The sequence below is a fragment of the Phyllostomus hastatus genome, unplaced genomic scaffold, assembly GCF_019186645.2.
Source record: "Phyllostomus hastatus isolate PE091 unplaced genomic scaffold, TTU_PhHast_1.1 phas_contig_36, whole genome shotgun sequence".
NCBI lineage: Eukaryota > Metazoa > Chordata > Mammalia > Chiroptera > Phyllostomidae > Phyllostomus > Phyllostomus hastatus.
The window spans coordinates 4,439,742-4,462,741 of record NW_025333862.1 but is presented as its reverse complement, the minus strand read 5'-3'; the positions used below and the strand labels follow the sequence as shown (position 1 = coordinate 4,462,741).

The window sequence follows — 23,000 nt, the reverse complement described above, 5'->3', positions numbered from 1 at the left end:
GTTTATGTAGCAATCTTTTAAAAAGTTAAATTAATTATTTTGGTGTTTTAGTCTGAGTGGAATTTACAGTTTACTTTTCCCCACTGCCTTCTTTTACGATCATTTCTTTTTGTACAACTAACTCTTATATTGAGTTAAGAGATACAGAATGAAGAAGAGATACTATTCTCATTCTTTCCTACTATTTAAGAAACATTGTAACATCTGGCAAAAAAAAGCTACAATTCTGAGATTTAAAAACTACTAAGTGTATTCATGCTTTCTCACTGCTCTCAGGATCATAGGTAGCTAATTGTACACCCAACTTACACCCTCTGAAAAATGAATGTTCTTATCCTTGAATGCCAAGTGAATTTTTCCTACTTCACAATATTCAAATTAGGAGATCCCAGAGCTCAATACATTTTACATGCCTTGCTTAATTCAAAGGTTGCTACCTGGAACAAGTCAAGAGTATTTAATGCAGATAACTGCCTGGCTTTGACACAGGCTGACCTAACTGCTTTTAAAATGAACACCAAGCACTTTAAGTTTGGAAGTCATAACTCAGCTGCCCAGACCAAGAGACAGGGACACCATCTGTTAAACTGGGATGTTCTCTAGAGAGTTTCAAAACACTCTTATGGCTGTTGAAGATCCTCAGATCCCACACAAATACTCAAAGGGACTTCATAAAGATCTGGAATTCATACTCGGTGGTGTGTCATAATCTAATTGGCATCAACTTTTCTAGTAGTACATAAAGTAACAGGACTTGTTAAATTCGAAAAGTCTATTTGCTTAATAGGTTTTCTGGGTCCAAGTAGCCACAGAAATCTGATGAAGATATAAACACTTTACTCTGCTATTTGTACTATGGTCAAGAACACTTAATGGACTGACATATTCTACTTTATTACTTAGCTATGCACAGATAATTTGCAATGAATTATTACCATAATGGTCAATAGTGGTGGGATGGGAATGGGGGAGGGATCAACACCAGAGACAACCTAAAATGTTTCTATCCCCAAGCAGCAAAAAGTAAACCCCCTCCTTATCTTTCCCTCATCACCCCCTTTTTTTCAGTGAGTTAGCTCAGGAGAGTACTTACAGGAAAATGGGGAGCTAGCATGAAAATAGAAAAACAAGGAACACATATGTGTCTACACCTGAGTTATAATTGCTGACAAACCCACACCTATTACCTGAAACCTTAATACTAAATCTTCACTTATTAGCCCTCCATTAATGTAAATCTGTTTGGAAATTAAGCCATTTTCCATTTCTTTTTAAGATAGCATTGAAAATGTAGTTTTTATTCTTGACAAAGAATTGTAGACAGCTTGTAAGTCTAGCTTTGGCATTACAGAGATGTTAGTGGGAAAAGCAGTGCAGGACTGTTCTGAGTAACTGTGTACCCACTACATTGTGTACAAAGTTTCTGTGGCAGGGCGAAAGGCACACAAAGAAACATTTAAGTCATCTCTTTTCAAGGCAGGAAGAAGACAGATCAAGTCATCTCTTCTCAAATTTCAATAAAAATCTCAACAAAATGTAAAGAAACCCACATCATTAATCACCCAGGAAAGGTAGATAAAGATAGGGGGAAACGACATTCTTCACAGCAAACTGCTGGAATGTTACCATCTGAAGACATAAAGGGTGCAAAATGGCTCTTTTCCCAGAGACTTGTACCTCAGAGGCAACCTCTACATCAGTATCATCACATATGGACTGAGTGTCCTCAAGGTCATCACTGTTTCCTGCTTCAATCACCTGTGATGGCAAAGACATCTTATTAGTAAGGTTTACCTATTTCACATGAAGTTATTACCAGAGAGAAGAAAAGACAAAAAAGCTTCCATTGAAAGCTCACATGCTGCCTCCATCATTACCACTTTCAAAGGAGAGAACTTAAATATGAGACCAAAAACATGGTTCTGTACATACCTAGCACTCAGAGAGTTACCAAATACCTTCTGCATTCAGAAGGAAGAGGGTGCCCATATTTATGACTTAAAAAAACAAAACAGTATTTGAGTAGAAAAGCTACAATTAAATATGGAAATCTATCTTGGGACTCTACGTGGGCATTTTAAGACTGTATACAATAAGTAACTTAAATGTAAAGAATGCACATTGCATATTCAAAAGCACAACTAGATATGTGATGCTCTGGTTGTCCCACAAAAAACATGCCTGCAGCCCTGGCTGGTATGGTTCAGTAGACTGAGTGCCAGCCTGCAAAATGGGGGCCTGCGTGGGGCGGCACTGCAGGTTCAATTTCCAGTCAGGGCACATGCCTGGGTTGCAGGCCAGACCTCCAGTAGGGGGAGCATGAGAGGCAACCACACACTGATGTTTCTCTCCCTCTCTTCCTCCCTTCTCTTCCTTCTAGGAGCAAATAAATAAAATCTTAAAAAAAAAAAAAAAAAAGCCCACAGGCCAGGAAATGAAATATGTAAAGTGTTTTCTGAACTTTAAAATTTAGAATATAAAATTCTAAAAATTAAAACCCCTTATGACATATTAAATGGAATAAAACCAATTATAATACAATTATGACTCCCTGTATAGCAAATTTCTCACAAAAGTTCAAATATTTTAAGTCCCATCTCTCTATAGAGGTTCCCAAATGTCACCTTTGTCTTCATTCTAGCCACTTGCATTTCCTCCTAATGCTACCCATGTGACTCATCTAAGAGAACCCAAGCATCTATCTGCCTACCACAAACACAGTGGATATCCCCTTCAGGAACCCAAATTACTATGAAAATTCCTTAAATTAAAACAAATATCCAATTTAGGTCTGCTTTTTGCTATTTATTCAGTGGATATTTACTGAGATTCTTGATCATGTCAGGCACTGGGGTCTGCTGCCCAGTTGTTTTTGAGACTTGAGCACATACTCTCCATCTCGGTGTAGTCATATCATGTGCACTCAGAATTCTACCCCCCCACCATCTAACATGTATAATATTTAGGAAAAACTCATCTGTTTATTTCCACTGGGTATAAAATGGTTACAAAAGCCATTGAGATGTCCAAGAAATAAGGATTTCTACTTCCTACAAGCTATTGTGGCCATTTAGAACTTTGCCTTATTAGCAAAGCAAGGTCTCCAGAAAAAAAAGCTCTACCATGAGAAACCAGGCAAACAGGAAAAGGGTAGATTATTGCTTCTAACAAAGAAGGAGCTTTATCCATGGAATCCTAGCCTATTTTTAAGACACCCTTGATTAACTTAGTATGAATCTGAAAATTAATATAGGAAAATATTAAGAAAAAAGGGGGGATGATGTACAAAGCAGTATAGTACAGGTCACATCACCAGATCTGAATAGATTCTGCACACACATAAATACAATCAATGTGAAATATTTCCACAACATACCAGTTTGTCTCTCACTTTCCCTACTTCTTCACTTGTTTGTTCAGTACCAGCAGCTTCAACTCTTACTCCAGCACCAAACTGCTCTGGTACTGACTCATTCAAAAACCACACGTCATCTGTAGTATCTGAAACAATGGCAGTTCCCACATCCTAACAGAAAAAAATAAACATGAGTTTTTGTAGTCAGAGGCTTATCAGAGATGCTGAACCAACATAAATGAACCCAAAACTCAGTGTCCTCAATGTCTCCAAACACCTAGCCTTTCTCCAATGGACATCTACCCATTCAGCAAATATCTACCTGGCACCTGCTATGTAAAAGCTAATGGACGTACGGGTGCCTGGTGAGTTTTCTGATGTAACAATACCTCAGTGTTAACACCTGAGAAGCAGCACTAACGAGCTCACAGAATCCATTCCCTACATTCATGTCCACAAGTGGCACTCTGAGAACCTAGAAAACATTCTATTAATTATGAGTTATTCCTTCCTTTAATGGTCCAAGTTTGTTAAAGAAATATGAGAAATACTGACAGTAACTCAACTTTCTGATCTTAAACAACTTTAAATTTCTTTCTGCATTCAACTATGGAATTTTATGACATGCTTTTCTACCATATTCATAAGAGACAACTTATTATTTTGCCATAATATGCCCATTCATTCACTGAACAAATACTCAGTGAATGACTAGTATGTGTCAGATACTGTTTTAGGTAATAGGCAACAGAATAGAGTGGTTAATAATGCAAAAGCCCTGGACTTACATTTCAGTGGGGATAAACAGTCAAGGCATACATAAGCACAGTAAAATAATCATTTTACAAAGCAAGAAGTACAATGGAGAATATAAAAATAAGACAAAGGAACAGAATAATGATGGCTTAAATTAGGGTATGGCAGTAGAAGTAATAAAAAGTGGTTGGTTAGATTTTGGACATTTTGGATAACCTGAATGTGGCATGTGACAGAGAAAGAAATCCATCATATTCCTTGGTATTTGGCTGGAGTAACTGGTAGAAGGTAGACTTACAAAGGATAGGCTGGATAGGAGTATTTAGTATAAAAAAAAAGTTCTGTTTTCAACATGTTAAATGTCAGATCATCTAAGCAGAGGTGTTGCGTAAGGAGGCAGCTAGGTACGGAGGTTGGGCATTTAGGGGAGAGGTCAGGACTAAAGATACAGATCTGCGCATTGTCTGTACACAGACGGCACAAGTCACAGCACTGTATGAGAATTTTTAGAGAATGTCATGTGCGGACAAGAGTAACCAAGAATGTTACTCTTTCCAAAAGGGAAAAAAAGTTCCTCTCAAACAGAAATTTACCCGATTTGTCTGTAAATCAGTTGAGGCATTACTTCTAGGTGTATAATTGTTTCTCAAATTTCCTAAAAACCACCAAGGCAGGCCGGCTACATCCCACTCCTCAAGCCCGAGGTCCAGCCTAGATGTCTCATCTTGGGTTAAATTTTCTATCAAGTCTTCATCTACAGAAGTCAAATGAAAAGGATGGTAACAACTATGTACACAACCCTTAAGCATCAAGACTCTTTATAATTCTTATAATCTCTTTATAAGTAAAAAGTAATTCCTACTCCCAGTAATAAAGACTCAGAAACCAAATACCTTAGCAGAGCCCAAATCTCCTCCCCTGTTTAGGCTTCATTAACAAGTAACAACACTAGAAATAGATAATCGTTTATCAAGAAATCTATACTCTGAAATCATACAAACAATGACATTGTTCTAAAGTGGTTTCTAAGGGTCACTTACTGGCATTTTAAACATTCCTACCACTGTAGTAACTAAAGAATGTCTTGCTCTAGTACATGGTATTTAATAATAGCTGATCTACTGGACTGCACGTGGCAATGGTACAGTGGCCAGACCCTTGAGATAGGAGGTGATATAGGACAAAACACAGGCAAATACAAGGTTGTCAAAGCAGTCTCATTGGTACCACACATTTTGGGACATTTCTCAATAATTCATATGTTTGACGGGTAATAACCACTGTAAAATGCCAATTTCTAGGATGTCCAAAAAAATATATACATATGTCCCTTCTGGATCAGTGGGCTCTTTCAGAGTTAAGATACCTAAAATCCAAAAGTACTGAAAACCCAAAACACATTAAGGCCCCACATATTCCATGTAAAAGATCCTCTGTCCTACATCTAAATGACACTCAAGGCAGTTACTAACATGTGTTTGCTGCTACCACATAAAATTTTTTCTCTCCTATTGTGCAGTCTTTTTTGTTGTGTTTTACTCTTTTCCTTTCTCCCTCTCCTCTACCTCTTCTCCCAATGCACTAGACATACCAATGGCAACCACGGGTGTTTAAATGTGCTGAAGTACATATGTTTGAAAAAAATGTGTAATAATGGGTCCCTGCTAGAACAAAAATTTATCCCACCTACTTACAAATTATGTTGATCCTGCCTATTAAAAGGTTTATCTGTGCTCAGGGAAATGTCAACTCCCTTTTTACTCACTCATTGCTGAAGTTATCAGAAACCAAACTCCTAAGATGACTATTGAAGTATCTTCACCCAGTCAAGCTCTGTAACTTCTCATGCAGGGAATGGAAATAGATCATTCTTTCCACATATAAAAATTCTGTCCTTTTTACCTATACATCTTTCTGAAAATATTAGGCTGTTTATTCTCAAAATTTACATCATAAAATACATAGTTTCTTGAATTGGCTGTTGTTATATGTTAAACAGCATTCTAAGTAGAAAATAAGCAAAACACTGCATTTAAAGAAACAAAATTTTATACATTTAATGCCATAAGACTGGAATAAGCTCCAAGGCAATTAGACAGCCCACTATTCAGTTTGCAATCAAATGCAACCTGAGGAAAACCACCCAGCTGATAAACTGATACAATTTTAATTTAAACATTTACAACAATTTCTACAGTATAACTTTCCTGCCACTGCTCAAAATGTGAGCCTAGACTAGAAATCATCATGCCATAAAATACCTTTGGGGAATTTTTGACTTTATACATTACTGCAGAAAAGTTTTCAGGATATATTTCATAAAGTAGGGCTCACGGGAAACGTCAATGAACTCATTTAACCTAACCATACTATATCTAGTGTGGATGGCAAAGATCTGATAACTATCACCCAAGGGCCAAAGAACTACAAGGCCCCTTGTAGTGGCCTCTGAGATACTAAGACTCTGAGATACTAAGTATATTTTATCATTTTTCAAACTTCAAAAACCTATGAAAATTTGCATCAAGCAAATGAATCAAAATAAAAATTCTAACCAAACCAAATATGTACGGGGGTGCCAAGGTTTAAAAGGCCAAGGCAGCTAAGTTACCACTTGGCAAACTGATCAATGTGTAGCCATCTTCTATGAGGCTTGCTGGCTGAAGGAAGTGTCTCTGCACCATCCCAGTAATCATCGGCTGCTAAAAGAGCACTACCATCTTCTTCAAAGTGAACAATAGTAACAAGGACAGAAAAAAAGATTTTCAGAAAAGAATGAGAAGCAAGTATGACATATGCCCCTCCCACTTTACATGCGAAGAGATAGCATTATTATTTTTTGAGTTGTCTATATAACAGCATTAATTACAGCTAGTGCTTAATTTGGATAGATGCCATTTCTAGAAGTCATCAACAAAAAAGAAAAGTCTACACAGCCTTAATCCCAAACTTACTTTCTCTAGAAAGTTGTTTGCACTGTAAGGTAGGCACAGCGGGAATATCGCCTTCTTCAGTACCTTTCCTGGAACTGGAACTTTCCTCTGCACTTTGCTGAAAAGAAGGGAAAGGCATGTGTCAGTGCAGCAGAAACAACTGAGACCAGGGGATGTAGCAGTTCCGTTCTGGCTCAACAGCTAGTGTGCGACACAATGGGTTACACACAAGAAAGAGAACTTGAAGTTCACAGGAGTCATCAAATAAAGGCAACGTCTCAACCCACTGTGAACACAACTAGGAGAATCCCAAACCTGGGGGTGGGAGGGGAATCTCTGCACAAAAGAACAAAATCTACTGTTAAAAATAGGCTATCAATATAAATCCTTTAGTCTACTACAAAATTAAGTATAATTCAGAAAATATGAGAAATCCTCACCATATACCAAGATGATCATAAAGTTTTCCCAGGTTTAAGGAAGCTTTAAGAAATAGCCTCCAACTATGAAGACAGTAATTCTTTTTCAGTATAAGCTACTTATTACAGTGGAATGGAGCACAGCAGCAGACTGGGATCAATATTTGTAATTGATTAACAAAATCTAAGTTTGTCACTGAACTGTTGGCTGCAAGTACAAACATAAGAATAAGCACAAAATTCTGATTTTTCTCTCTTTTGATGAGTCTTATGACTAATTGAAGTGTTATTTAGCAGGAATAAAATATCAAAAATGTAAAAAAGAAAGAAAAAGAAACGACCTGATATAAACTTAAACTTACTTGCAATGAGTCTATTAAAATCTTATCAGTTTCTTCACACACCTATGAACATATACCATCACACACACACAGGTGCGCACACAAAGAAGATGCAACTGGAAAAACTGAAGATCAGAAGTGCTACATCCCAAAGAAAGATTCAGAGCCTGAAGCTCTGTTATGGATAGAACAGAGAATTTTCACTCTGTCCCTGGTCTGTGAACTCCCAAGAACCTTTCTTATTAAATTCTTACCACATTAAGCAAAAGGTCTTGGGAGTTCAAGATCCACAGGTACAGAGAAGGGGCCACTCTGTACAACAAAAGAAGTCACCATGTGGTGATTTTACCTTCAGTTGGTCTTGACTTGGAATATCCAGATTTTGATCCTGTGCGATAGCGAGAGTCTGAGCAGCATCTGGATAGCAAGTAAAACAAAAGGAAAACCTTCCCTGGTAATAACCATTCTTTCCACACAAAAAGGACCTCAGCAAACAGCCCTGGAGCCAGGTTTGGTCCCTAGAGATGAACTTCTCCATGTTGGTTGAACAAGGCTCTCATCCAAAAGGAACAGAAAAATCAAAACTGGTAAAAAGCGCAAAAACCGAAACAGGCTATAATCAAAATATATTACCAAAATATAATATAGGGGGAAATGAAAAATGACCAAAAAATCTTCTTCCACAGCAAGCTTTCAAACTTTAGTATGAAAAGTGATTGCAAGAGGAAATAATGGGGCATATTTTTACCATCTCTTCCTATAGGTATTTTATTACCAAATTTGCCTAACTATAAATAACAACAAAAGAAAAAGGTTTGGCTTTTTAATTTAATTTTTACTTTCAAATGTTAAGAAATTATAAAAGGTTATGAATCTGAAAATCTGAAATTTCTCACTTGCTTCATAGCACAACAGCATCTTCATGTAAACTTACATTCTAATGTCAATGATGATTTCACAGTTTAAATTCCCATCAACCTGAATATAGATTAGGTTTTTTAAATCAACAAGTCTTATTTTTCCCAGCTACTAGAAACATTTCCCAAGAAAGAAGAAACAGCAGAGAAAGTTTTTTTCAAGGCCAATAAAAAGATGCACAGGAAACAACAACCTGAGAGAAATTCTTAGATAGTCTGAAAGAAATGTATTCAAGGACCTAGAAATTTTCAAACAAAACAGAAAGTGAAAACTTAGCTTCTGAGAGTTTAATAATCTGGACCACTCATTATATCAGACTATACATAACTAAGATGCTTGTAAATCAGTCTATCATTGATTGGGTTCATTGACTACTATCAATCAGGTCCAGAGATATTATGGAAAATATCCTCCTCTAGGCCCTGGCCAAGTAGCTCAGTTAGTTAGAGCATCATCCCAACACACCAAGGTTGCGGGTTCAATCCCAGTCAGGGCACATACAAGAATCAACCCCAGGCCCTGGTTGGTGTGGGTCAGTGGATTGAGCACCAGCCAGCAAACTGGAAGGTTGCAGGTTTGATTCCTGGTCAGGGCACATGCTTGGGTGGCAGGTCAGGTCCCCAGCTGTGGGTATTCAAGAGGCAACTGATGGATATTTCTCTCCCTTTTGCCCCTCCCTTCCCCGCTCTCTAAAAATAAATAAATAAAATCTTTAAGAAAAAAAAAAGAATCAACCAATGAATGCATAAATAAGTGGAACATCAAATCAATGCTTCTCTCTCCCCACCCTTCACCGCCAACCCCCCCACCGCCTTAACCTCTTTTACTCCGAAAATAAATAAAAATTTTTTTAAATATCCTCATCTAAATAGACTGGCAGAGAATACAGATTCTACAACTGGTCTCATAATTCAGTTGTTTTGCACAAAGCAAACATTTTCAAAATTGTAATTATAAAGGACATTATTTCTAGAAGCACTGTTACTGATAAACAGAGCTACTGAGAAGCTATCTGCATTTTCTGACCACAGTGGTCTTCAAGCTCAGTCAACATTTAATGTAGATGAAGCACTTTTTTTCACTGTCATTTGATTGTCATTTATATTCTAAAACCTATCACCTTACTTAGGTTACAACAGTCAGAAGCAAAAAAAAAAAAAAAAAAGTTACCTGAGAAAACTATACTGCACTAAACAATTTTAAAAATAAATTCAAAGTTTGTCATATATATTTCATTTTATTAGGATGCATGTGGAAATTTGGAAGGAAAAAGAACCACTGTCTCCCTGGCCAGGCAGCTCAGTTGGTTGGAGCTTTGTCCCATACACCAAAAAGGCTGGGGGCTCGAATCCCGGTCAGGGCACACACCTAGGTGGTGGGTTCAATCCCCAGCTGGGGCACATATAGGAGGCAAACAATCAATATTTCTCTCTCATATTGATGCTTCTCACCCTCTCTCTAAAATCAATAAACATATCCTTGGATGAAGATTGAAAAAAACAAACAAACAAACAAAAAACCTTGAGTTTAAATAACATTTTCTTCAACTACCAAAATAAAAGATTTAGCTCAGTTGCAGAGGTGTAAAATAGGTGATACGGAAATCACTTATCTCATTTGTCCTTTCAAATAAAACACAGAGCAGGTAACCCATTTTACAAAAATGAACCGCAAGTACTAATGTAAGTGCAAGTCAGAGCAGACACGGTTACTTCTACAATGATTATGCAAGATGTTACCCTTTGGGCAATCTAGGTAAAGAATATAAGAACTCTTTATAATAGTTTTGTAATTGGTTTTGTAGGTGAAATTATTTCAAAGTGACAAGCTGAAAAATAAAACATTTTAAAGATTTAATGTTCAAAATGTTCAAAGAAAAGATTAAAACATTTTAAGGATTTAATGTTGAGAAAAAAATGTTTAAAAAATTAATTGGAGCAAATTCTGTTACAAGCAAGGGTTAAGCAATGTGTGGCATAATAAAAAAAAAAATCAAGGGCTCGCCAATCAGATGTGTCTCCTGTACCACTTAATCAGTGGCATCTAATCTGGAAAAATTACTCTTATTTAAAAAAATCTTAGTTTTTTTATCTCTAGACCTTTCTCAGGGTTGTTGTGAGGATCTATTGAAATGTTTGTCATAGAAATGTTCATTAGTGAAACAGCGTAATAAATTCTGCAAGGGGAGTGTGAGAAAGAAAATGAGAGACAAAAAGTGAGAATTATACCTACTCTAGATATTCACAGACAGATCAGAGAACAAATTTTACTGAAATGCACAGAAGCAAATATAAAATTCTCTATTTCAAGCATGTAGTAAATACCACAGAAATGCCATATTATTTCTCAAGTGAGTGAACTTCAAATCAAACTATCATTTGGAAGGCCTTCCCCCTCAAACAGAAATTTACAGCTGGGTGAAGTGGGCAAAAGCTCAGTGAAACCCCAGGCTTCAAAATTTGCTCTCACTTTAAAATGTAAATCTTTATTAGGAACAGATTCTTTTCCAAGCTATTTGTTTCAATAAACTATTGAAAGATAGCCAACCTAAAGTGCTATCTTGAAGAAAAACAGTTGCACTACTTGGAAATGAGTGAGAAACAGGGTTACATTTCAGCTGTCTCCAGTTTAACTCACTTATCTCTAACACATCACACTTCAGACCCAAAGCAGCCAACTTCCTGTACACACCTAGTGAAGTAAACTCAAATGGCAGTATTTAAAAGGTATGGAATCAAGCAAAGTGTGAGACAAACTAGCGTTCAGATAACAGAAAACTAAAACCATTAGGTCAAGGGGTTCTTGGGGGACCTTTATAATAGATAGATCAGGCTGATACTATGCAAGCCCACAAAACCTGATCTCTGAAAGAGGGACACAAGACCTTACACGACTCTGATGTAATGCAGTAGATATACAAAGCACCACCTATGAAACTTTATCAGCAAAAAATTTAAACTTGAATCTATTCAAGCACTACTAGTTTACCAAAAATAGAGTAGAGAAACAAACATGTTAAATAACATCACAAGGATACAATCTGCTAATTCTAAAATGCAGAAAATGCTACAGGACAAATGATCCATTTCTTCACCAAATAAATGACATAACAAAAGGAGTGTTAGCAACAAATGCAATGTGTGGGCTTTGCATCAAATGTAGCCTTTGAACAAGCCCAGTGTAAAAGATATTTCTGAGATAACCGGGGGTCACTATACATAAACTGGCTATTGGGTAGTATTATGGAGTTAACTTAGTTTATTATTATACTGCTGGGTATAATAATGACATTGTAGTTAAGTTGGAAAAAAGTCCTAATCTGTTAGAGCTTTTAAAAGTATACCTACATGAAGCAAACACAGTCAAATGTTAACAATTACTAAGCCTAAGAGGCACACACATTAATTATAACAATCTATCTTTAATATATTGAAAATTTTTCACAATGAAAAATTAAATAGCATAGTAATCACATTCTGTGTAATCATGTCCCTCCAAGTCATGCTAAGATAGCATTCCATCTCCACTTGATCCTTCTTGTTTTCCCTTCCCATCATTTGCCCCCCTTGAATTCAAAGCTGTGATACAGACTGAAAAAATATAATGAGATCATACCTGCAGCAGCAGTGGTTAAAGCAACAAGATTCCTTCTTAGCATAGCATAGAGAGGGCTGTCAGGGAGATAAAAATAAAAAATTAATAACCCCATGGTTTTCCATTAAAATGTTAAGTGTATTTCTGATATGCCCTATCTCCCAACTTTGTAACATGTGGAGAGATAACCTTCCCCCCAGAACAGATCTTTTAAATTACTAAAATATCAAGATGTTGCCCTGGCTGGTATGGCTCAGTAGATTGAGCACCAGCCTGCAAACCAAAGGGTTGCCAGTTCCCAATCAGTGCACATGCCTAGGTTGTAGGCCAGGTCCCCAGTAGGAGGCGTGTAAGAAGCAACCACACACTGATGTTTCTTTCCCTCTCTTTCTTCCTTCCTTCCCCTGCCTAAAAATATATAAATAAATAAAAATATGCCCTGGCTTGTATAGATCAGTGGATTGAGCGCAGGCCTGAGAACCAAGGCATCACCAGTTCAATTCCCAGTCAGGGCACATGTCTGGGTTGCAGGCCAGGTCCCCAGTAGGGGGTGCGCAAGAGGCAACCACACATTGATGTTTCACTTCCCCTCTTTCTCCCTCCTTTCCCCTCTCTCTAAAAATAAATTTTAAAAAATTTACAGATTTTATTTATTTATTTTTAGAGAGGGAAGGGAGAAAGAGAGAGAGAAAGAAACATCAATGTGCGGTTGCTGGGGGTCATGGCCTGCAACCCAGGCATGTACCCTGACTGGGAATCGAACCGGTGACGCCTTGGTTCACAGCCGGCGCTCAATCCACTGAGCTACGCCAGCCAGGGCAATAAAATATTTTTTAAAATTAAAAATTTAAAATTAAAATTAAAATCTTAAATAAAATAAAATATCAAGATGTTAATGCCCAAATCCTATTACTTGTATTACTTGTCCATTAAAAACTGATTAATTTATGTTTTACTTTATTAGCTGAGTAACCAAAGTGGGGAGATTTCCTTGGCAGACTACTCCTTCCTTATGAGAGTTAAGTTTTACATTTTAATCAGGGAGTGGTGGTAGAAGTGAGTCTTTGACCAGAAGACAAAATAACTCAAAAGAAAGTCATCACAAAACTATATAGAGAGAAAAAGAACACTGGCTTCTCAATCACTAATTAGCTTTTGATTATACAAATAACCAAATACTCCATGCATATGAAGAAAGTCACACAACAGGTCAGAGAACTGCTACTGTGACTTTTATGAAGTCCATTATCAACCTCAGACTACCCAGCAGTCCTACTTTTCTCTCATCATCTTACTTTTCCTTTCTCTACAACCGTTTCACAAAATTCTAACCTAGCCACACCAAGCTCCCTAATATCCAGGCCTTTACATATAGAGGTTCAATCTGCCATAAACGCCATTTCACCCAGCTCCTTCTAATTGACTCTTTAATTATCCTTCGGCTCTCTGTTCAAATATCAGTTTCTCAAGGAACATTTCCTTGACACTTAAGATCCTAAGCCCCAGACTGCAAGATGGCAGCGTAGGCAGACATGGCTTGCCTCTTTGCACAACCACATTAAAATTACAACTAACATAAAGAATAACCATCACTTAGAACCACCAGAAACTGAGTTGAGTAGAAGTCTGAAAACTATGGAATTAAAAAGAAACCACATTCAACCAGACTGGTAGGAGGGGTGCAGATGCAGAACAGGCTGGTCCCTCACTCCACATGTGGCAGATAAACATTTGGGCAGAATATCTAGGAAGCAAGGAGTACCAGCCCTGCATCAGGCCCCCTAACCCAGGTTACCAGTGCCAGGAAGTTAAGTCCCCACAACTTCTGGCTGCAAAAACCTGCAGAGATTGGGTCAAGGCAAGAAAATGCTGGAGCACCAAGCAGTTCCTCTTCAAGAACACACACACAGACTCACCTACTCAGACTCCCTCCCTCTGAGCTCCAGCAGCAGGGTAGCAGCTTAAAAGGCACCAGTGACATACAGGGAGAAACTAAAGTGTCTGGCATCAAAGCAAGCAGAGGCCATTGTCCCTTTTCTACTCCCTCCCACCACAGAGCCAGAGGGCTGGTGCCATATCTGAGACTCCATAAACATGGCTAACACTGTGTGTCCCGCCTTAGAGATCAGCACTCAATGTACTGGCCCACCAAAGCTGCTTTTCCATATGAATGGCTGGTCCTGGCTCAAGTTGCACAACTTCCTAACTCCTCTCAAGCAACAGCTGCCCTCAGTAGCCCCAGGCCTGACACTAGCAGCACCAGCCTACATTCAGAGCTTGGCTGCACCTGGGAATCTCCAAGTCAAGCACAAATAGAAGCCATCTCTTTGAGCTCTAGAGCTTTATAGCTCAGGCAGGGTAGCCACAGGCAAAACACAGGTGGGGGATGACCTTGGGTTATACCACCTGGGAAACCCCAGAGCCAGTGCACCTAGTAGACAGCTACAGACCATGTCAGAGCACCACCACCCTGCCCCTGCACAAGTGATCGACCCTCCATGGAGGTTAGGTGAGGGTTAGTGGTCAGTGGTCACAGCCAGTCCTTGCCTCTGACTAGCTTGGGTACCCCCCCACCATTGATCTGCCAACAGCAACCAAGGCTCAACTACAAGGGGAGGGTGTACTCAGCACATGAAGGGCACATCTCAAATACCCAGCTGGGTGATAGGGGAGGCTGTGCCACTGGACCCTACAGGACACCTACTACATTAGGCCATACTACCAAGACATGGAGTCAAAGCAGCTCTACCTAATACATAGAAACAAACACAGTGAGGCTGCCAAAACAAGGATATAAAGAAACATGGCCCAAATGAAAGAACAGATCAAAACTCCTGAAAAAGAGCTAAACAAAATGGAAATAAGCAATCTACCAGATGAGAGTTCCAAAAACTGGTTATAAAGATGCTCAAGGCACTTAGTGAGGACCTCAACAGCATAAAACAGGTCCAGTCATAAACAAAGGATACACTAATTAAAATAAAGAACAATTTACAGGAAAACAACAGTAGAGTGAATGAAGCCAAGAATTCGAATCAATGATTTAGAATGTAAGGAAGAAAAACACAACCAATCAGAACAAAGAGAAGAAAAAAGAATAAAAAACAAAACAAAATCCAAGGATAGTGTAAGCAGCCTCTGGGACAACTTCGAGAAGTTCCACATTCAAATCATAGGGGTGACAGAAGGAGAACAGAAAGGGCAAGAAGCTGGAAATCTGTTAGAAAAAATAATGAAAGAAAAGCTCCCTAATTTGGTGAAGGAAATAGACATGCAAACCCAGGAAGCACAGAGTCCCAAACAAGATGGATGCAAAGAGGCACACTCCAAGACACATCAGAATTAAAATGCCAAAGGTTAAAGATAAAGAGAGAATCTTAAAAGCAACAAGAGAAAAGAAATTAGTTAGCTACAGGGGAGTTCCCATAAGACTGTCAGCTGATTTCTCAAACTCTGCAGGCTAGAAGGGACAGGCAAGAAATATTCAAAGTCATGAAAAGCAGGGACTTACAGACAGACAACATTGCTCTCTACCCAGCAAAGCTATCCTTTAGAGTCAAAAAGCAGGGAAAAAGCTTCCCAGACAAGAAAAAGCTAAAGGAGTTCATCATCACAAAAGTGATGTATTCAAGAAAAAGAAGATCAAAGCCATAAACAATAAAATGGCAAAAAATATGTATCTATCAATAATTTAATCTAAAAATTAAACTAAGCAAACAAGAAGAATAAGCAAACAGAATCATGGATATGGAGAGCATTTTGATGGTTGCCAGATGGGAGGGGAGGTGTGGAGGAATGGGTGAGGAGATGAGGGGATTAAGAAGTGCAAATAGGTAGTTATAGAATATTCATGGGGATGTAAAGTACAGTATAGGAAATGGAGTAGCCAAAGAACATCTACACATGACCCATGGACATGAACAATGGTGGGGGGACTGCCTGAGGGAGTGGGGTTGCTAGGTGGAGAGGGACAAAGAGGTAAAATCAGGATAACTGTAATAGAATAATCAGTAAAATAATTTAAAAAATTTTAAAAAGATCCTAAACCCCACACATCACAATTTCATGTACCTCTTTTCTATAATGTTTATCATAGTATAATTTTACTATATATTAGTGTGATGATTTGATTAAGATGGGGAACAGCATCTGTCTCACCACACTTTAAGCTCCATAAAATCAGAGACTGTTGGTCACTACTATGTTCTCAGTACCTCATAGGCTACTTGACTTATGTAGGCTCTTAAATATTTGTGGAATAAGGGAACATACAACCATTAATAACTTATGGAGATTAAGTGGTTAGGAATAAGCACCCCAAAAAATAAACCCCCACTCTTTTTACCTTGGATCTTTCACAGAGAAGCTCTGACATCCTAAGAGTTCTCCCAAAAGATCTCCACCACAATATACCATATGCTGTTCCCGTGGATCATACAGCTGCTTCATTGTTATATACTGGCCTAGATAGTGCATGACCTGCATGGAACCAAAATACCATTAAGAGTTCTATCCAGCTGCTGTCAAAAACATACAAATTATAAGGAGGTAAGGTAAGTTAGGCTTGCTAGAGGAAGAGGTAAAATATAAGGGGTCCAGGGTCATACAACAGTATAGTTGACCCCAACTACTAGGTTCCTCCACTTATTATTATCATTCTGGACATTAAAAGACCCTTACGTTTTGTAACAGAAATGACTGGGAATAAGAAAAAGTGGTAATTTACCTAGTACCCCTTTAAGTTTTTCTCACCAATCCAAATAAAGGGGTCTCTTATATTACAAGAGGGGACAAAATTTAAATCTGCCTGGGTCATAAAAATACTTTACAAGTCCAGGGATACATAACTATAATAGTCTTTTGATATGTGTTCACTTAATTATTTAATGGTTAATAAACCATCGGCTCTATAAGTGCATAAAACAATTTAAATTTTATCAAAACAGAATTTAAAGTTTATCAAAACTTTAGTCTTTTTTCACAGGTTCACAAAATAGAAGGGAACACAGACAAGTTCATAATTCAAAACTTAAGAATGATCAAATTTTGTCCTAATGTTTTCCCTAGGTAACAGATTTTTTTAAAATTGCTTAATAATCAAGTTCACTTATGGACAGTAAGAATACTGTTATCTCAGATTACAACAGACCAAAGCAGCTATCGTTATCTTTAGACCCCAACTTCTCAGAAATTATTGGATATCTGGTGATCTATCCAACACTGTTCCCATTATACTAGGAGCAATGATGCTCCTAGGCTACCTGCCATCCCAGGCAGGATGCCCCAATATTAACAAAGTTCTCATAGCTAATCAAATATCCAGGGGAAAATAAGGTGGGGAGAGCATCCACTATAAAAAAGCGGGGAGGGCAAAAACGGGGGGAACAAGTGTTTTATTTATGTCTACCCAAATTTCAGAAAAATATACACCACTCTAAATCTGTATATTCTCATTATACTACACTGCCTCAATGCACACCCTGAGAACCAATATTTGAAAGTACTTAGGGAATTCCTCTTTATGGACCAGGTAGGGTCAAGATTCATAACATAGGGCTTAACACATAAACTGCCTCTGTCCAACTTCTTCCCCAGTAAAACATTTTCCCTGAACATTACGTACTTCATTTCTTAATCTAGGTAAATTCTGCTACATTATTAGAGACAACGTAACTCATAATTTTGATATAAAAATCCACACTTTTAGTAAATTTGAAAAAAAGTCACTTATCAGAATTTTAGAGATATAGTCCAAAATGATGCAATTCATTTAAAATAATAAAGAAAATATGAATGTTCTAGAGAATCTGAAATGCCCCCAGATTTGTTTCCTTACGCGTTTTCATGGCTCAGGGGTACAACAGTGCAGATAGGTGTTATAGACTTTTTAACAGAACTCAAAAAAAGCTTAGTAATTTTGTTTTCTTCTGTTTAGGAAGAGTTTACCTTACTAAAAGCAAGCACAGTTGGAAGAGTTAACATTTTAATACCGTGTCTTTTCCACTTCAAGATTGCAGTTTGTTTTTGTTTTTGTTTTTTAAAAAAACTTTAGAAGCTAAATAGGTTATTTAAATGCATAAGTGTTTAAAATAACTCACGGTGCCCCAAAGAGTATCTGACACATTTATAATGCAAAACTACAGCATTTAATTCCTGCCTGGCAGCATATCCTGTAAATCATAGACAAGTCACTATTTAAAATCTTACACGTTTTGCATTTTAATACTAAGATCAACAGACTCATGATTATGTTTAACTGGTGGGAATTTGATAACATACTTCAAAAGGAAATTTAAAGGAAATATGAAATTCAACTTAATTCGATGGTTATTAAAACAGAGTGAAAGTTGCCTCCCCAGTACCTCAGGAGAATTTCCTGTTTTAGGCCTGAGTTCTGAACTACATATTCATCAGCTTCTACTTCTCGGCTATTCTTAAACAGAATTTTGACAGTTTACCTGGGTAACAGTGAAGATTTCACCTTGTGCACCTGCTGTCTGCAAAATCTTCAAAAGTGGCAGTTTTGGTCGTACCTGGGGTGAATATAAAATAAACCTGATATTTACATTTCAATTAGATTGGCTTCTGATATCTCAGAAAACAAGAAAACCTTTACCTTTTTAACACTGGTAGTCACTTATCTAATACTGTACAATCTTTCAATGCATAAGGTAACTACAGATAATTTTTTTCCCTAAAAAATCACACTTTCAAAAGATAGCACATTCACACCACTAAGATGGCTATAATAAGAGGAAAAAAGAAAATAGTGTTGGTGAGAATGTGGAGTAACCAGATACCTCGGGCACTGCTGGTGGGAATCTGAAATGGTGCAGCTACAGTGGAAAACAGTTTGGCAGTTCCTCAAAAAGTTAAACAGAATTTGCATATTATCCAGCAGTTCCACTCGTAGGTACACATACAAAAGAACTAAAAGCAGGGATTCAAGCAAGTATTTGTACATCAGTGTTCATAGCAGCATTATTTACAATAGCCAAAAGATGGAAACAACCCAAATACCACTGGCAGATAAACAGATAAGCAAGGTGTGGTATATCCATATAAGGGATAATGACTTTGTTTAGTATCTCTTGACTTTTGATTGTGAAGCCTGCCTTTAGCCACACAATTTTGTTTTCTAAATTTTACATAGTCAAATTTGTTTCTTTCTCTTAACCCTAGACAGTTTTGTCCTAAGGCTTCCCTCATCTAAAGTTTCACAAATATTTCTTAAATTTTCTTTAATGTTTTTAATCATTTCATTTTTTACATTTAAGTCTTTATCTATCTGCAATTTGTTTTTATACAAGGTTTGAGGTCTTAATTTGTTTCCTTCCAGAGATGGCCATGTATGTCGAAACCATTTATTATATAAGCCACTCTTTCCCATCAAGTACACATTCCGCCTTTTTAACAAATCACACTACATACTACATAATAGTGTGCACTTTTTGTGAAAACACAAAACAAAAATGATGTACTTTGGTATGTTAGGGAAAAGATATGGAACAAGACACAACAAACTGATTAGTAGTAGTATCTTAGGGGAAAAGGACTTTGGGGGAAGAGATGAGTCAAAAATCTCTATAAATACTTTAAAGATAAATATATTATAAAGTTTTAATCTTTTATAAGAATACATTTATCTACAATTTAAAAATTAATTAGAATGAAGAGATAAAACACAAATTTATGCAACTTGGTCCCAAATTCCCCACTAGCCACCTATACCCTAAAAATGCTAATTTTCAAAATTTACCAATGAGCAATCAGTAACTTCCATACATTTATATTAATCAATGAGCAGTTCAAATTTAGGAGTGTTAATACTGTTTATTAGTTTCTCTGATGACATTTTTAAAACAGTACTTCCACTCTGTATAAAATCCTACCATCAGTGAAGTCGGCTACATCCCCTGACTCGATTTTCTAAAAACATAAAAAGAAGTAGGAATGCTTAAAAGTGATTTACCTGCTTGACTTGTCTCGGGGGGCTCCTGCAAGCACCATCAGACGCCGAACACTGGGCGGAGGTAGTAAGTGATGCCATTCTGGCAGTGAAGAAATTAGCCTGTTGATAAGTCTAAAAGGATAAAAAAATTATAAAATCTCTTCTAAAGTAGAAAATTCTCTCTTTAGAATTTACAAAAAGCAGTCAGCAGAAGTAAAAAAGACGCATACGTCAGAACGCCCTACACAGGTGCAATATACCTATGCTGACATTCCTGATACCCCACCACTTCCTAGTCCCAATCCTGCCAGAAAACAGGAGCATAATCAAGAGTAAGAACCATTTATGCAATCTACCAACTTAGCTTCAGGAATATGAAACTTTTTAAAGTTTCAAAGATGGGAATGAAGGGGCCAAAGTTTTGCCACCCCAAAATAAGCCTTTTGGGATATTGAGTTTAAGCTGGTTTATTAAGAAACAAAAGACCCAGGAAGAACCTTTGACATCCCCCTCTCCTGCCTAAAAGAATTCAGATAGAAAAATCTGCTCAAAGGAAGGGAACATTAGTATCGTAATATAAACTAAATGTATCAGGGAGAAATCTAGCAAAGCCCGTTTTCCTCAGTCCCATTGTTTGCGGTGGCCCAGTAAAAACTTGTTTATCACTTGTTGCTCTTTCTCTACACATAAAAAGGGGAGGAAAAATGGTGAAGTAAGGGCAGTTCTTTCATAAAGGCACAGTTTGTAAGAAAATGTTTACTACTTTTGACTGGTTATGGCAACAGTCCCCAGAGAGTTCGTGCATATGCAGGATTCCGAGGCCCCAAAGGTTGGTCCAAATCTCCAACATACACTAAAGGGATGTAAGCAATCTTCTGTTAATTGGCCCATGGTTATTAAATGATTAATTATTCCTGTGTTTCTCACTCTCCAGCAGCTGTAATTTAATTTAGGCCAGAATTTTTCTCTTGTCAAAAGCAACTAAATATCTATAAATTGGGTTAAACCAAGGTGAACACATATGATCAAATAAAGATCTAGCATGAACTGAAATATAGAATAAGGTTTAATTAAAAATTCTCAACTTCTACCTTTTCTCCTTAAAGAAAAACTGTAGAAAACAAAAATAAAATTTTTAAATAAACTTGCTTGACTTTACTTCAGGCCTTTTCTAGTAGAAAGGTGACAATCAGTGAAATTTATGAACATGCTGCATCAGGAAAAGGGTGAAAAGAGCATAGAGAAACCGATAGTCTGGCTAAAGCCAGCAAGATCCCTCACTCTTCTTACAAAAGTGTCAATTCCTCCTTCCTATCAGCTTCCCTTGCTACAAAAAGGGAAGTCTAATAGGATTCTAGCATAACTCACATTTTAAAACAGCTAGCTTTTAACTGACATTTCAAACTTTACAAACAAACTGGGGGCCAAAAAAAAAAAAAAAAACTACCTACCTTCTAGGTTCCTCTAGCTGGGCTAATAATTAACAGACAGTTAACAGGAGAAAATCAAATTTTTAATACATTTCACAAGGATGAAAACTCCAAAGACAGGCAAAACTGGGTATATGACATTTTAAACAAAAGAGAAACAATGGGGAATGGGATCTTAGATTTCAAAAGTGAGGGTTGGCCATTTACAGATAACTGTGGAAGAGTGGAACATAAAAGCAGGTAAGTTTTTGCTAAGCAGCCACAAAACAATGAGATGCTGCAAGGGGTGCCTAGTTAACAGGGCTGGGTTTGACACCCTCCAATCTACCACACTCAACTGAAATTAGGCTAAAGTACGTATGTTAAGATTTCCTTCCTGGAACAAGTTTTTTCCATCTGGAATTCTCAGGCAGTAAAGGAGGGAGGGTCAAAGTTTCTTTCTGAGTCTTGTTTTTTAATAACCAATTTAAAATTAATATACCAAAAAGCAGCTTTAGGTGGGCAAAACTCTGGTCCTCTTCAAAACCCATCCTCCCCCCAAACCTGCTAGTCCTGTAGTCTTCCCCATTCCAGTAAATGGCAACCCCATCCTTCAGTTGCTCAGGTCAATGGCTTAAACCATCCTTAATTTCCTTTTTCTCTCACACTCCATACCCAGTCCATAAATAAATTCTGAAGCTGTGCCTGCACAATGTATTCAAATCTAAGCACTTCTCCCTACTTGTATTATCACTACACTAATCCATCTCTTAACTGCACTGGCCTTTTAAAAGTTCTCTTGCTTCTGACACGGGAGGGGCAAGTCTATAGGGAACCTATCCAAATGATATGGCGCATGTAGCCCAGTCCCTGATATGGAAAACCAGTGCAGAGCGAGTGGCACACAGGAACTGAGCCCACGGATAGGTTCTCCCATGGGGAATCAGGCCTGCATTGCACCTAGGATACTTTGAGGCTTGCTTTTTTGCTAAAACTCCCTCACCCTGAATTGAGGCAGCAAATGTTTACTGCATATCTTTAAAGTAACTTCCTGAAGTCTTTGTGCTAAACCTCCAAAGTATGGAGGGGAACCAGTTCAACCACCTTCCCCCTTGCATCTGAAACATCCTTTTCTTTGAAGTCATTAGCAACATTCTTTCCTGTTACCTGTAAAAGGTAACCACCTAAAGCAAACCTGTGCATAGTAAATGTGATATACCCAAAAGAGCAATTTAAAGCCTGTCCAGGGAGGGCTCAGGGCCCTCTCTCACTCAGAGTGGCCATGCTGTCCCTGTTTCTCCACAGGACTTCTGCAGTCCATGTG

The 23,000-nt window shown here is 37.6% G+C and overlaps 1 protein-coding gene across 4 annotated transcripts in view; it reads right to left on the bottom strand.

Annotated features, from left to right (window-relative positions):
• The window catches only part of MDM4 (MDM4 regulator of p53), a 39,609-nt gene that overhangs the window by 5,383 nt on the left and 11,226 nt on the right, over positions 1–23,000 (bottom strand). Inside the window, exons 2-10 of one of the 4 annotated variants that reach the window (XM_045841356.1) lie at positions 20,289–20,399; positions 18,775–18,849; positions 16,662–16,795; positions 12,338–12,393; positions 8,154–8,221; positions 7,066–7,162; positions 4,705–4,865; positions 3,377–3,526; positions 1,678–1,758 (exon numbers count right to left, since the gene is read on the bottom strand). In XM_045841356.1, the coding sequence (XP_045697312.1) occupies positions 1,678–1,758; positions 3,377–3,526; positions 4,705–4,865; positions 7,066–7,162; positions 8,154–8,221; positions 12,338–12,393; positions 16,662–16,795; positions 18,775–18,849; positions 20,289–20,366 (900 nt within the window). In that variant the 5' untranslated portion in view covers positions 20,367–20,399. Of the gene's footprint in view, positions 1–1,677; positions 1,759–3,376; positions 3,527–4,704; positions 4,866–7,065; positions 7,163–8,153; positions 8,222–12,337; positions 12,394–16,661; positions 16,796–18,774; positions 18,850–20,288; positions 20,400–23,000 lie in introns of those variants that run through there. The other 3 variants (XR_006785995.1, XR_006785997.1, XR_006785996.1) reach the window with 3 other exon arrangements.